The sequence below is a fragment of the Neopsephotus bourkii genome, unplaced genomic scaffold, assembly GCF_033783945.1.
Source record: "Neopsephotus bourkii isolate Nb327-2 ecotype Australia unplaced genomic scaffold, CSIRO-AGI_Nbou_v1 NB_1189, whole genome shotgun sequence".
Classification (NCBI taxonomy): Eukaryota; Metazoa; Chordata; class Aves; order Psittaciformes; family Psittacidae; genus Neopsephotus; species Neopsephotus bourkii.
Window position 1 is genome coordinate 3961467 of NW_026901674.1, and position 16124 is coordinate 3977590.

The 16124-nt window shown below is 43.7% G+C and overlaps 1 protein-coding gene across 2 annotated transcripts in view; it reads left to right on the forward strand.

Annotated features, from left to right (window-relative positions):
- Positions 1–276: 276 nt before the first annotated feature.
- The window catches only part of CACUL1 (CDK2 associated cullin domain 1), a 52698-nt gene continuing 36850 nt past the window's right edge, over positions 277–16124 (forward strand). The window contains exons 1-3 of one of the 2 annotated variants that reach the window (XM_061364223.1): positions 277–741; positions 7076–7202; positions 11602–11704. In XM_061364223.1, the coding sequence (XP_061220207.1) occupies positions 447–741; positions 7076–7202; positions 11602–11704 (525 nt within the window). In that variant the 5' untranslated portion in view covers positions 277–446. The remainder of the gene's footprint in view (positions 742–7075; positions 7203–11601; positions 11705–16124) is intronic. The other variant, XM_061364222.1, reaches the window with a different exon arrangement.

Genomic DNA, 16124 nt, shown 5'->3' on the forward strand with positions numbered 1-16124 from the left:
GAAGCTGCCGGAGCACCCCGTTTGCAGTTAAGTATAATCATGGGGTTTGGTAGAACCTAGAAAGAGGAGCCCCATCCCAGTCCCATTCCTAGTCCCATCCCCGTTCGTACTCCAGGGAGCTCCCACTACCTCAGCCCCACGGCTCCTCCGAGCCTTTCCACAATGCACCGCGCGCGGCACCGCCTCCTCCCGCGCTCCAGCCAATCGGGGCTCACCACCTCCGGACTACACTCCCCAGCATCGCCCGCGGCGAGACCTCGCTCTCCTCCTGCCGTGTTCCGTTTGCCGCAAAGTGTCGCACAGCGCCGCCGGAGGTTGCTGTGTGGGCCGCGGGCCGTGCCCGGAGCCGTGCCGCGGTGAGCCCCACCGGGCGGAGCGCGGCCCCATGGGCGGCAGGCGGTGATCCCCGCCCTTCCCCGCCCCGCTCCCGCCGCGCCGGTAGCGCCATGGAGGAGGAGAGCATGGAGGAGGAGGGTGGCGGCGGCGGAGAGCCCATGATGGACGACCAGAACCACAACAACTGGGGCGCCGGCGGCTACGGGCGGCACCTGCTGGGCTCCGCCGCAGGGCAGGTCGGTAACCGCTTCCTACGCGAGGCCGCTGCCGGGACCCCGGCCGGGACCGAGCTCTCTGAGGCCAACGGCATGCTGCAGGGTTGCGAGCCGGAGGGCGCCTCATGCAAGGGGGAAGCCGGAGCCATCGCCGCTGCCATCAACATCAACGCCTCGACCTCCAAGTTCCGTGAGTGACCGCCCTGCCCATCTCCCCGGTGCTCTGGGGCGCACGGTGGGGCCTCGGCCCGGGCGGCTCCGTGCGCTTCGCCCGCTCCCGGCCTGCGCTGGCCCCGCTGGCCCCTGCTCCCTTCTACCGCGCATGTGGCTCTGCTCAGGTCTGTCCTGCGGCGGGTCCTGGCGTGGGTCTTGGCCCCAGAGGCTTCTCGAAGTGAAATCGGATGGGTTGAGGCGCCTTGGAAGGAGAAAATAACCTTTCTCGCACACACACCCCAAGTTCTTTGCTGTCATGGCCAGGTGACGTGGTAGGGCTGGCGGTAGAACTGGGAGAGCGAGTGTAGGCAGGTGTTCACCTTTACAGAGGCACGCTTGCTTTTCCTGAAGCTCTTGGTTCGTGTCCTGTTTTCCTAAGGACTTTTTTTTCCACCTGAAAAACCCCAAAGGTGGGTTTGGAACCTGTTTGTGGTTGCTGACAGCAGATGGCAATGTGTGCAGAGCCCCAGGATGGGGGTGTGCTGGCCTGTGGAGGGTACCTATGTCTGCAAAAGCCTTGTGTGAGCAGCTTGGAGATGAATTTACCTCCCTAAGAAATAGTTCCAAAGCATCTTTTGTATGTAGCTTTTCATAAAAATGGCTTTTTTCCCCCCTGTTGTTTTGCTGAGGTTGAGGGAAGAGAAGCTTTTTTGCTGTCTATTTCAATTTGACTTTCATTTCCAGAAGTCACCCCTCTGGGCAAAATATGCCCTTTCCTCTAATGGCTGTTGGAAACTTGGATTTGGTTAGTTCACAGTATTCCTGGAAGTGTAACCGTGTAACTGCCATGATGAAATTTGGATGGGAAACACCTTGTTTTCCTTTTCACCTTGTTTCACCCCTCTTTCCCAAGTGCCAGCTCGTCTGTCCAGCAGCTCAGCTTCATTGCTTGATCAGAAGCTCAAAGTTCAGGCCTCTGGGTCCCTGCTTCTCTGGTAGCTTGGATTTCCTGGCTCTAGCCACGTTGCCAAGGCTGACTACTTTGAAGTGGAGGCTCCCAGACTCCATGAGCTCTCTGGCTCTCTGCCTGTGTTGTCAGGGCTCCAGGTACCTTGGGGTGGCTCATAAACAATTGAGACAGTTGAAATGGTTTGGCCTTGCTGAACTAAGCTCTTGAATTCCCAATCCAGAAACTGAGAGTCTTAGTTTTTCCTTCTCTTTCAGGGTAAGAATGTTTTCAAGCTGGATCGTCGCCAAATGGGAAGGTGACTTTCCAGTTGATCTGCAGTTTTATGTTGGAGCAGAAGTGGCTGTGTGTGACTTTGCTTAGGGTGTGGGGTTTGAGTTCTTGTTTTCACTTCTCCATCATTCATATCCCAACACAATATCTGTCTTACTGAGGTTAAGTGTTGTTTTAAAGGAAATTAAAATTCTCATAAAATGGAAAACTGAGTGAAGTCCATTAGAACTTTTACACCCTTGTGTTATGGATAGTTTTGATAGAATATGTATATGAACAGAACAAGTCCAGTGAAGTAGTCTGGTCTGAGAATGTACAGGAGCTGAGTTGGGATCAGCATAGAATCCCAGACTGGTTTGGGTTGGAAGGGTCCTTTAAGCTTACCCAGTTCCAGCCCCTTGCCATGGACAAGGACACCTTCCACTAGAGCAGGTTGCTTCAAGCCCCGTCCAACCTGGCCTTGAACACTGCCAGGAATGGGGCATCCTGACTCTTCTAATCCTGCCTCTGACAGAGCATCCCTTAATCTGCTCTCCTTATTTTTTTAAGAATAGAAAAAAGGAGGAAGATTACTTTTGTTGTAACTATACAGTGAAAATGGAGACAGGCGTGTTCGAGATCCCTTCTGCCTGCTCTGTCTTGGCAATGACAGAACATGCATAGAGAAGCTGATTGTCAGTCTTGAGCTTTGTAGGGAAGTTGTCTGTCCTCTGCTGCATGACGAACGTCTTGCAGTTAAATGAGCAAGTACTTGTGTCTTCCTTGCTTCAGGATGCAGAGGCTTAGTCTTAAGTTATCCTACAGGTGACCTTCAAAAATGGGGGTGGTGTGTGATTTCCAGCAGTCTTACGGTGAGTTGGAGCCCCTCTGATATTCAGATACGCCTCTCAGCCTGATTCTTTACTCCAACAATGCTTGTGTTCCAGCATGTAGTTACCTGCAGCATGTTAGTTTTGTTCATGTTCACAGTTGCAGACTAAAGCATCTGGTGGGCCTTTTTTAGTCTGATTTAGCTGGCAGAGTCTTGGAGGCAGAAGGTTAGGTGGAAACCTGTTAAAATCCTGGTTTTAAAAGGAAGATGTATTTTGTGTGTAAGTAGGGGGTTTGAGTGGGTTTTCAGACAGCTTTCTCATCTAAATAACAAAACCAACAGTATCAAGTGATTTTTGGTTTTATTTGTGTCCTGTGCCTATTGCTGTTCCAGCATCTGTGTATGTTTGTAAGCTTTTTCCTCATTAATTTCAAGGGGGCTCTATACCTATTCTTGGACCTTCTGGTGTTGTTTTTTATAAGATGTAAGTGGGTTTTGCTGTTCTCCTGGTTGAAGTTGATATCAAAGAATTTGGTAGCTTACAGCGGGCTGTGTTTCCATTATAGCTATGATACTGAAATATCTAGGTTATGATATGAAGCTCATGCATATTCTTTTTCACTTAAATGTTTTCACTGCTGCATTTGATTTAAGCAGTTTTTCTTTTGAACTTCCCTGTATATGGAGAAGCAGCAGTTGCTTCTCAAGCTTCACTTGTGAAGTCTGTTATAATTTCCTGGAAAACAGTGGCTTTCCCTTGGCTCAGATTGATTTCTCTCCCAGCCCCACCCCAAACTTGCTGTAGTTGGATAAAATCATGCATTCTAGCATGCTTTGTTGCAAAATGTCTGTGTCACTTCCCAGAAACATGTTAAATCTCAATGACATGAAAGTCACCCTTTAATATCACCCTTTCCTTGAGATCTGGAAAGAAGCTATTGGACCAATCCTTCCAAGTCTTGAATACCTAATGAAGGGATAAGCATTGAAGAATGACATCCTAAAAAGATAGAAAAGTAGAAAATCAAGTCAGTTCCTAGAAGGGCAATCTGTCTTTTCTTTGTGAGGATTTGTGTGATTTCTTCCTACTCTTGAGGTTCTTGCAGTGCTTGCAATTGGAGGCTCTGCTTTAAGTCATCCTTCACTTTGTGTGTGTAAGCACAAAAGTGCTGACTAAGTACGTGAGACTGTCCTGCTGAGTGGTCCTGCTTCCTAATTTTTCATTGCCTGATGCATCTGTGGATCATAGAAACCCAGACTGGTTTGTGCTGGAAGTGACCTTAAAGCTCATCCTGCTCCAACCCCTGCCACGGGCAGAGACCCCTTCCACTAGAGCAGCTTGCTCCAAGCCCCTGTGTCCAACCTGGCCTTGAACACTGCCAGGGATGGGGCAGCCACAGCTTCTCTGGGCACCCTGTGCCAGCGCCTCAGCACCCTCACAGGGAAGAGCTTCTGCCTAAGAGCTCAGCTCAGTCTCCCCTCGGGCAGGTTCAAGCCATTCCCCTTGGCCTGTCCCTACAGGCCCTTGTCCCAAGCCCCTCTCCAGCTTTTCTGCAGCCCCTTTAGGCACTGGAGCTGCTCTCAGGTCTCCCCTTCAGGAGCCTTCTCTTCTCCAGGCTGCCCCAGCCCAGCTCTCTCAGCCTGGCTCCAGAGCAGAGCTGCTCCAGCCCTCACAGCATCTCCATGGCCTCCTCTGGCCTCACTCCAACAGCTCCACATCTCTCTTGTGCTGCTGCCCCAGAGCTGGGTCAGGACTGCAAGGGGGGGTCTCCCCAAAGTGCAGCAGAGGGGCAGGATCCCCTCCCTCGACTGCTGCTCACGCTCTGGGAGTGCAGCCCAGCACACGGGGGAGTTCTGGGCTGCAAGCATGCACTGACAGATCATGGTGAGCTTCTCGTCAGCCAACACCCACAGTTCCTTCTCCTCAGGGCTGCTCTCAGTACGTTCTTCCGCAGCCTGTGTTTGTCCTTGGGATTGCCCAGAGCCAGATAGTGATTGTTCAGTATATAGCCTTGGATGCTTAACTGTATAAATATTATGGTTGGCTTAGTTTCATAACTGAAGTGTGGAAATGCTGCTTGTGAGAGCCTTCAGAATAAAAATAAAGCTTTTCTAGAATATTACTTTGAACTCATCAGTGGTTCCTATTCAAGTCTCCTGGGGCTGTTTGTGAAAGCATTTTGTTCTGTACCTGCGCAGCACTTGAAATGGGCAGACGTTCCTTTCTGCTGCTGCTTTTGTTTTCCATACTGTAAAAAACCACATTGCTGTCTCAACAGCCTGTTAAAAATTGTTTTGCCTGTTCTCAATTCTTACTTGACTACTTTCTTTCAAATGAATAGAGCTCATTTCATATGTTAAGCCAGATGTGGGTGTGATTATACATTAAAATCTTAAACCAAGACTTGGTCTAATGTGTATGCTGACTTCAATGTTTTCTGTGAAACAGAGCACTTCTGTGGAAACCCACCGTTTCAGATTTGCTGCTGAGTCTAGGCGTGAATAGTAAAGCTATAGCCTTATGTGAAGCTGCTTGGAGCCTGAGCTCTGTAAAGGACAAGAACTCAAGCAAGGCATTGTGAAATAGATGAATAAGGAGTGAATTCACTGTCAGGCAGGTGCTGTGCTGTTCTGCCCGCATGGATGCTTTTACATTGTGGAGCTGACTTGCTGCACATGTTAACTTACGTCCTGGTGGTTGTGTACACACACCTGTAACCTTTGTCAGGTTGTTAAGAAATGGGACTGCACTTTCAAATTGCAGGCTGGAGTGCTGGGACAGAATCCTGCAGGACTTGGTAGTGGAAACCAGTTCACTGCTCAGACACTTAGGTTAACTAGAGCTGTTTCTGGAACGGGTGTGAAGCAAGAGTGAACCAGTGGCTAGTTGGGTGAAGAGGGGACTAGGAGTGCTGCCCTAACATTCTTCACTAAGCAAGGTTTCTGGATGAAATACCCTAAAAAGCCACACCAGGAATATGTAATACCTGTTCTTACAGGTAGCATTCGTACAATTCCTTGTCTCATACCTATCTTTATTCCACTTTTTTTTTATATTCTTCTTTTTCTCATACTTTTGCCTGTATTTCTGTAGAATTGTTCTTCATAATGCCACTAAAAGTGACTCACTCAGCTCCTTTCAGCCCCTTGTGAAAACAAAAGCTCAGAAATCTTGCTCCTCAAACTGTGCAGTGATTCTACATCTACACATGTATTTTAAATGCAAATCTGTTAAAATATTTTTCAGTGTGGTGTCTAAACTGGATTGTTTGGGATAGGAACTGTCTTTATTCTCTGTTCCATGTAGCCCAAACCCATGTGTGGAGTTCCAGTGAAGAAATGACTTCAGGTTCCCTGGCTTGGATAGCTCTGATAGCTCTGATATGAAGGTTACCCTGTGCTCTTAGTTATGGAGGGCTCTGCTTTGGGTGGGTGGTGTGAAGCTATGGTGCTGTCTCAAGCCAGCAAGATAGTCCTGCAGGTAGTCTCTGCAGGGAAGGTGTTAACCCTTCTACCATGGCTGCCTTTGGAACTGAGCTGTGTGTGGTTAGTTCAGAAATCCTCCCCCAAAAGAAACAGGTTGAAACTCTTCCCTGACTGTGAAGGCACATGGGGTGGCTTGGCAAGAGGGTGCAGTTGAGAAGCTGAGGAGGAGAATCGGGGAGGGATGGGGATGCTAATTTGAATGCCTCCTATTCTTCACTGTGTTGATTCTGATCCGAAAAAGGGGTGTAATTGTGCCTGCCAGAGGGAGAACTGCAATACAGATCCAAAAAATTTGCCCAGGAGCCTAACTGCAATTGAAGGCAGAGGAAATTGCATCAGCTTTTAGGCGAAGGAAGCTGCTGGTCCCACCTGAGACTTGTAAAATGCATACATCTGCTGGGAAGGAGTATTCCAAAAACTGCCAGACTTGGCCCAAGTTTGTTCTCTTGCATGTGAGGATCCAGTGCTAATTGTTGATTCTGGACTCCTACAAAGTTGCAGAGTTTATTAGTTTGAACTAACTACTGAGCTGGTTTTCTGTACTACTATATTTGTCATGCTTGAGCTCCCAAGGAGTTTCTTTTTCCCTGCTGTTTGAGCCCTTAAGAAATAGCCAAGCACTGAATTGGCAGATTGTCTAATTTTACTTCATTCTCTCTAAATAAAAACATACAGCTTCAAGTTGGGGCTTTAGTTTTAGATGAGGTTATCTTAGTGGAAGTCAGTGGTTCCCAGTTTATCTGGCCAACTTATTGGTATGATCTGAAATTGCAGAGCATTTACTTGCTGCTTTTAGCTGGAGTTACTAAATGTAATTTTGTCTTTTTCTTGTAGTAATGAATGTTATAACAATTGAAGACTATAAGAGCACATATTGGCCAAAGTTGGACAGTGCCATAGATCAGCTTCTAACTCAGAGTCCTGGTGACTACATCCCTATCTCCTATGAACAAATATACAGGTAAGGAAATCTAAGTGCTTTGTTGCTCTTTAATTTAAGATTAAGTGTTTGGTTTATTTTGCAGCCTGCACATATGTCATATTTGTATTTATGAGGAGGGAAGTTGAAAGGTTTTGTGAAGCACATCATATAAATGGTTGGAATGAGTGAATAAAAGATGCATACCTCAACATCCAATGTTAATAGGAATAAATGCTAAACAATTACAGTGCATAAGTGCTAAAAACATTAATATCAGTCTCCACCACAGTTGCTTAGTGTAATATATTAAAGTCTCAACATCCCGTTCCTCAAAGGGGAAGAAGAGACTGGCATAGTAGGGGTTTGGCTTCATGTTTCAACAGGCTTCTTTGCCATGTTTAATGATAACTGATTTGGTGTACCAGAGGTAAATAGAAGCTACTGGTATCAAGGCCCATCCACCTTAACTGTCATCTGTATGTGTTGCACCAGGTAGCTTTAGTCTCATTTTTTCCTTGCCCAGCCATCTGGCTGCATGTGCAGTGGGAGGCTGTCTGAAGGACTGACACAAGATTCAGTCCTTTATATCTCAATTCTTGTTTGGAGCCTGTTTGAGTTGTACCTGGCCTGGAGCTGCAGTTTGCTTTAAAAAGGATCTAGTCACACACTAGAGCTGGCCTGCAGACTAAGCTAATGTGCAAGTAATGGGGATGGTAGGAGATTTGCTTCAAAACCACACTACTGCTCCAAACGAAGCTGCTAGATGCTTTAGAGACTTGGTGTTTATTTGAGATGGACTAAAATAGAGGTTTTTGTTCTGTAGGTGACTGGTATCTGGCGTGTTGGTAAATAGAGTGTGAACTGGGTAGCTACTGCTGCATTTACTGGCCAAGATGCCCTTAAAATTACTGGCCCTTGCCAGCAGCAGGACTGATAGCTGTCTTTGATTTTCTTTAATCCAGTGTTACACTCTATGAAATAACAGCAGCTCAGTCGCTGATTGCTGGGTTTAGAGGCTTTCAGCTCTGTCATTTCCTGCCCCCTTGCTCTTAGCCACTTTGGCTCTCCAGGTTGAAACTTTGGATTAGGGAACTAGATGTAAGAATGGCAGGTATTCAGTCTTCCATCTTAATTCCAGTTTAAAACTTCCTCTTTCCTCTCCAAACTTTTGGAACTGCTGTTATCAGGACTCAGGCATTTATGTGTATAAATAATTGAGATGGTCATTTGATTTGAGAGACATTTTGCAGCTTTAGTGTAAGTAATCGAAATCCTTTCCCTGTCTTAAAATCCCCAATGTGCAAACAGTCATCAGTTAGAAATAAGCCATCTTGACAGTCATCTCTGATAGAGTAGGTGTACAGAATTAATGGTTTTAATACCTGGAGTAGATCTGTACCCGGTTATGGTTTAAGATAACTGGAGTTCATCTTTCTCACCTTTTTGCTCCTCAGAAGTTTTATGTGTTGAAGGAATAGTGGGTTTTCCGTTTCTCCTAGATAACCCTTTTACATCAGGGTAACACTTGATGCAGTATTGTAATGATGCACAGATGTCTGTTGCATGTAATTTACCAAACCAAAAGATATTCTGCATTTTAGTGTTATTGATAAAGCTACTGTGTCAGTTTTCTATTACAAATGACGTCTGTGGTTGTAATTACCCTGACACAGCCTCTTCCAATCAGGAGATTGATTATTTTGGTTTTTTCATTATTTTTAGACATTTCCTTTGCTTGACTGACAATCTAGACAAGATAGATTGCAAAGAGAAGGAAAACTGATTTTTATTGAATTTAATGAGAGTGCTTGCTTGGAGTATTATAGAGAGTCTGTTGCACACTCGGTGTTTTGATCCTCTCTGTTTCCCTAGGCTAGTTATTTAGTCTGGAAAATGGGGTGTTTCTGAAGTGATTCAAACAGTTACATCTCTCATATTTTTTTTACAGTGATACTGAGCTGAAAATACAGTGCTTTTTCTGATCATTCTTGTACTGGCTAAAGGAATCAATGCAGACTCAAAATACATTATTAGATACCCAAACTACTGTATTTGCTATAATCAGTGATGACTGTAGGTATGTACTCCACAGCAGTGTAAAGCTAAGTGATAACTTCAAAGGTGTGTATGCAGATATTTACTATGGATCAGTTTACCCCTAAGGTAGCAAAGTGTGATTAGTGACTGCTTTTATCTTTAAGTCCAAAGCTTGCCTGTGCAGTCACTTCCTATTAGAAGGGGTAAATATATTGACAGAGAGATGGGAAGGAAACTTTGAGGTGAGGAAGATGTAAACAGCTAAGTTGTAGTTCTGGCAACAGTTACTACCTCCCAGGTACAATGCAGTTAGATCTGTGTTCTTCAAGACAACTTGCAGATCTCAGATCTTCATCCCTCTCTTTAAATATTTACCTTTTAATGTCACAAGCTGGTGACTTCTTTTGGGCAATAGGAGGGCAAGGATGATTCACGGAATCAGCCCACGATCAGGAACTGAAAACAGGATCTTAAAATGGGGAAGGAACCTCTAAATAGAAGTGTTCAAGTAAAATGTAAACACATTCTGCACGCTCATATGAAGACTGATGCTTGACTACAGAATGCATTGCAGAAGTAGATATAGCAGTAGTGTATGTAACACTAAGCAGACATACAGTCAATTGTGGAAGTGGCTATATATATATATACTGGTCACTTATGCAGCAAACATACAGCCATTTGCTGTTGTTACTTAGCTGTCTGGTTTGTAAGTTATCACAGAAAATCAGTCTGGCTTTTCTTATCAGTGTCTCTCTTTGATCCAGATGAAATTGATATTTTTGCTGTTACTACATCATATCCAAATGTCTTGTACTTGCTTGTTCCAAACTAGGATCTGCTGTTGGTAGACTTCATCTGAAAGAAGCAGGACAACTTCGTTATTTAAGTAACATCAAACTATAGCTATTCAATTATTTTTAATGTATACTAGTAGGAGAGGTGGGAGGTGTCTTTTGTTCTTTAAGAAATAGCATGGTTTGCCAAATAAGCAGACTTTGCTGTGTTTTGGGGGCCTTTTGAAGTTGTCAGAGGGAATAAATACACATTTCTAAGAGTTACTGATAATTCACTTGTTAAAACCTTCCTTTGGAAGACTTTTGAGAGTGGCACTTATGAATGAGAGTGCTTTCTTGGCCCCTGAAGGCTTGGACTTGGTGCCTAATCTCTCACTTGCATGGGAAAACTCCAACAGCCTATAGTTGTTTTAATCCCATCCTTACACTTTGTTTGTCATTGTCATTCTTGGTAGAGAATTGGAATGTTATTATTCCCCTACAGAGACACAGTGTGGCTGTACCACAGCTTTATGCTTTTAGTGCTGTTCAGAACCTGCAGAATTCAAGTCTGGGATCTGGACCTTGCCGTCAATACTTTGTGCATGTCTTGAGGAGCAGTCTCTGGTTTAAATTGCTCACTGTCACTCTACTCCATACAAAGGGATGAAGGGAGAGGGGAACAGGACAGAGGCATGGGGAGGTGATTCGCTTTGCCTAAGACACCAGGTCAAGTCTTCCTTGTGCCTCTTGAATTTTGGCAGCTAGCTTCCAGAATGCTGACTTCAAAGAATGAAATCACTCAAGAGAAGTAAAAGCTGCTTAGTATAGATAGATGATGATGGTGTTAGCCCTGATGATGATGATGATGACTACCTTAATGTAACTTCTTGCCAAAAGCAATATATGCATTTGTTTTACAGCTGCTGTAAATATGCTTTCAATACATAGCCTTATTTTGTAGATGTCATATTGAAGTATGAAAGCAATAAAATGTCCTTAAAAAACAAAGGTGACACTGAAGAGTGGAGTTAACCCAGCCAAGCTGGAATGTAGAATTCAAGTTTTGTTGCTCTGTGTACATCTTTGTTTATTATGAAAATGTGGGGTTTTCTTAGAATTTAAGTATCAAAGGATAGAGTAACATGCTTGGGTCTGTAATTTTAGAACTTTTTGTTTTTAAACCACTAGCACGGTTTTGGTGCATTCATTGACTGTTTGTCAGTGTTGCCCTTCTTTTAATAAGGGTTTCACCCTAAGATATGCATATAATCATTAAACCTGCTTATTTTAATGGAGACTTCATTCACATAGGAGAGACAAAAGCCAGAATTAGGAGTCTGCTGTTGATAGAATTATCCTGTCTGTTTTGAAGTGCACTGTTAAGAGATCTCACTGTAAGTTAAAGTGAGGTCGGGGAGAGGGAATGGGGTGGACGCACTGGGGCCTCCAGGTCAGACTTAAGAGTCTGCTGGAGCTCGTTCCAAGCTGAGGGTTGTTCACCATTCCTTCAGTTAACTTTATTATCCTCTAAATTGGGACTTGAACAAAATATTTTGAAGTCTGTTACCCTTCATTGCAAACTGTTGTAAGTTCATTGTTTGTTCCTATATTTGTTTCTGCAGTTGTGTGTATAAGTGTGTATGCCAGCAGCATTCGGAACAGATGTATAGTGACCTAATAAAAAAGATAACTAACCACTTAGAGAGAGTCTCAAAGGAGCTGCAGGTAAGAAGCTGCACAATCTAATTATGTCTTTCCTGGGATCTGTGATTATATCCAAGCAGCATGGAGATGGCCCATGGAGGGGATTGCCATTAAGACTGATTTACACTAGCTTACTAAATTGTGGGCTGCTTCATTCACTAACTGGCTGTCAGACAGAATACCAGCTGTTAGATCCAATTGCATGGCACTGACTAGCCTTAGAGATCTGAACCGTGAGGAGAGCAGTGGCCGAACATGAATATATCATACAGAATCAAAGGTTAGGGAATGGGAAATGTACATTATCATCTAAGGTGCTTCAGTCAAACATGATCCGAACACATGACATGATGTCTGCCATTGCTGTGTTAATCTGTCTAAACTGTTTATGGTCCTTGTGCATCACAAGCAGCACAAAAGGGAAAATCCAAAGGAGAAAAAATGAAGCGAATTAGATACGAATTGTGAAGCATGAATTAGGAATTATTGCATATGAAAGTTTTGTCCTAGAGTTTATTCTGCATTTTTCTTGCCTATCTCTAGATGTCAGTGGTTTACAGCAGTCCTAATACAGTTTGTATATTCCTATCCTTCTCTGCATCTTATTTGTGCATCCATGTTTGTTTTCATGTGTGTTCTTTGTTGAGAATTCCTTTTGGGCTAGAATCTCCAAATGTATTCTTGAAATTGTCACTGCTGTAGCACCAGTGCTGTTTTATTACCCTACAGCTCTTGGCACTTCCACAACTGACTTGCAGTGCATCGAGATGCATGTTTAAAGGAACCCTAAACTGCAGCAGCTCCTTCAGTGATTCTGAGAACTGATAACTAACATCTGTTAGTCAGAAGCAGTCTTACTACTTTTAACTGCTTCAGGTACCTCTGGCTAAAAATGCATTCCCATGAAAATATACAGCACTGTGATTACTCTGATTTACTTTGCATTTCACTCTTTTCTTCTCGTTGCTTTTCTTATAAAGGAAACTAACCTCCTTGCGTTCAATGGGCAACTTTGGGAGCAGTCTTTGACTATGAATTATGTAGGTCATCATGAACTAGGTTCTTTGTTGCTGTTCTCTTTTAGAATTCCTTTTCTCCTTGTGGAATGACAGCCTCACTGTTCTGTAAAAAATGGTCAGAGTAGATGGATGTTGTATTTAAAACAAAGCCTTCCCTTGCTTCTGCTGAGCTGGTGCAGTCTGTACATTTTTCTTCAGCTTGTGAGAACTACAAATCATTGCAGCTGTACAGGTTTGGCCAGTTCTTCTGATACATCCCATGGCTTTGCTCTGTGGTAGTCCTTGATTGTTTCCTCTGAGGTTCCAAAGCTGACTGAGGCAGCTGCTTTTAGTGTTTGATTTAACACATATATGCACTAAATGCTTCTGCCTTGTTCTGCTGACAGGCAGGGTATGCCACAAAATGACCACACACTAGCTGTATTGTATGCACAGTTTATTAAACAAGCACACTAATGCAAATTTGGTATGTATCTCTATATATACAGTAAATAAGTACAAGGAAGCAACTCGGAGAGATACATACTGAGAGTAAAGTATAAAGGAAAGTTAGCAATGCATCAGATCGTTACAGCATAGAGAGAACAGAGATTGAGAAGAAACACATCACCAAATACCACTGAAGCATCATCCAGGCCCACACTTCAAGCTGGGAAGCCCTGTTGCAGCCAATGCTGGGAGTCTCAGCTGGGAAAGTTCCTCCATGGTGCATCCACCCATAGGTGAGGCTCTGGATTTGGCCACAAGAGGGTCCTGCCTTTATACCCTTAGAAGAACAATCGGCTTCTTGCCATATCTGTAACTGTTTACTCATGGGGCTGTGCAATTTCTTATGATCTTGCTGTTGTCCACACCAGGAGCATTGGCCCTCATGCAGCCAAGTATAAAGGTCATAGAACAGCTTCACCCTCATTTTTCCTTCCTCTTTGGACAAACAGTCACAATGAACATAAACATGTATACTCTACCAATACACTTTGATAAAAACATGCTTTGTTAGGTCTCTCAGTCATGAGAGGGAATCAACCCTCAGCTCGGTTCCCATCCAGTCCATGCCTAAAACCAAGGCTGCCTTCTGAACGTCAGCCTCTGAAAGAATAATTGAGAACCGTCGAATGCAATCTTTGTCTTGCAAAAGTTCCTTTACGTAGGTTAGACACACCTTGTAGCAGGTGGCAAGAAGACTGTGATATATAACATGATACCATCTTTGAGTGTGTTACATCAGTTCTGTCTGACGAGAACATGACTTTGGTTTTGGAGGGTAAATCCATCTTTTTGAGCTGCTTGAAGTCAAACTCCTGTGGCTTAGAAAATGGTCCTATAAAGAAACTGTTTTAGCAAGAGTTGTGAAATTTACTCTTAAGAAATGACTACAATATATTTTAGTATCCTGATACTTCTTTGATCTCAATACCTTTTGGTGACAGTCACTTGGGTTTCAGGTTGAAAATGCAGTACAAGATCTTTAGCAACAACAACAAATGACTCTGTGAATGCTTGTCCCCTAAAAGTTTTTGGTTTACACAGGCAGACAAAGAAACCCCCCCCAGTTAAGTGAATCCTTTTAATGCACAATATGTGGTGCTTTGCTTTCTCTGACACAGACTCGTTCCACCTGCCAGCAATGTTCAGTCTAATGGAGAGTTCTGTTTAATTGGCAAGGTGTGATTTGATGCAAGATAACTTTTATTTTTCATTTTGTTTTACATGCAGAGATGCAAATGTAGCCCATTATAAGCAGGAGTGTTGGTTTGCGTGAGAAAGCAGACAATCATGAAAAATGAAGTGGCAGGCAAATGCGGTGTCTTATTCTGAACAAGCCAAGCAACTTCTTTGCATAGAGGTGCCACAGTTTAATGGCGGGTGGATGGAAGAATATCTGCATGTAACCAACGTGCCAGAGCAAGCTGTATCCTCCAAGAACCACTCGTCAGCAGCAAAAGCAATAAACCTGTCAGATACCAAATAGTAAAAGTGAGAGCATCTCAGAGGACTGGTCCGACTTGCTCTTGCAGGGTTCCAGCCTTTCTGAAGTTAATCTTTCTGTGAGGCATTCATTGCAGAAGCTCCCTATATATGGTGTTTGTTGCCACCTGCATTCCTCAGGGTCTGCTTCGTAGATTTCCACCTTCAAAAAATGTACTTTTCGGTGGTGGCAGGGGCATTATGAAAATGTGGATGGGCTCATGTATTCCCTGCGTATTAGACATGGGTTGAAAAGCAGTGAGCATTGCCTGCTGAGGAATAGAGATTGCTTGTCATCAGACCATCAGCTCTTTGATACGGGGCCTCCTATATCCCAAGATATTCCTAGCTCCCTCCTTACTGTGTGTGTAAGCAAATGATCCTGTCTTCAGGGTGTTTCAGTTCTGTAGGAGCTGACCCAGGATCGCTTTCCTTTCTTGCACTTAATGTCTGGATGAGCTTCTCTGTATTAGACTGAGTTTTGTCATGTGGAGATTCCAGTAACTGAGAATGAAATGTCACTGGTTTTTGAGTTGATCAGAATTTTGGGGTTTGTGTGCTTAAAAAGAAAGGTGGCTGCAGAAAACACAAATGCACGAATGTTTCCTGTTGTCTTGAGGCCTGTGAAGCCTGTTGCATACAGATGATTTGTCCAACATACTTTATTTGGAAACGTTTTATTGGTAATGGCCATAGCCCATTATGTTGTGGTTTAAAATAATGACAGCTGGTTTTGTGGCTAAGTGCTGAGTCATTGAGATGTATGAGGTAGGGTGGATACACAGGCACGTATGCTTTTGAATTACATAGATCTCTCTTTAAAATGAATAAAACTGTATTTGTGTTAGGCACTTGTGTTTCCAGTTAAACTTATGCACTCTGATAAAAGTCATGTAAAATCAAGTACTTTCTCATTACATATCTCCTCAGCAAAAGACACTGGAAGGTACTTTAAGCATTGACAGTGAGAATGCCTGTGACAGAAGGAGCTTTTTTGTGCAAGTGCAGTGAATATTTTCATTTTAGTTAGAATAATCACAGTAATTCCTTTAGGAAAGAACTGAGAGCTGCAAAGTCATGTTGTACCCTGCTTTTATTTAGAGGAAAGAGGAAAAAGCAATCTGTTGTTTGCTATTTATGTGGTTTTGAAGGGTCTTTTTGGTATGAATAATACATTTTTTTTTTATAATGAACATGACTGAACTGAGCAGTCCCTTGTGTTGGTAGATAATTTGCATAGCTGCTGTGTGACCTCAAGGACCTGTAGGGTTAGGGTCTTCGCTGTGCAGTGCCAGAAATCTTTTCTGCCTCATACTAAACTTCTCAGCTTTCTGTCTCATCAGCTCTCAGAGCAGTCATTGCAGGGCATGAAAATATCTTCTCATCTATTATTTCCTTGGGAGAATATGCCTTGGTGTCAGGTTCCTGTAAAAGCCATGTTTTGGCATCTGCCA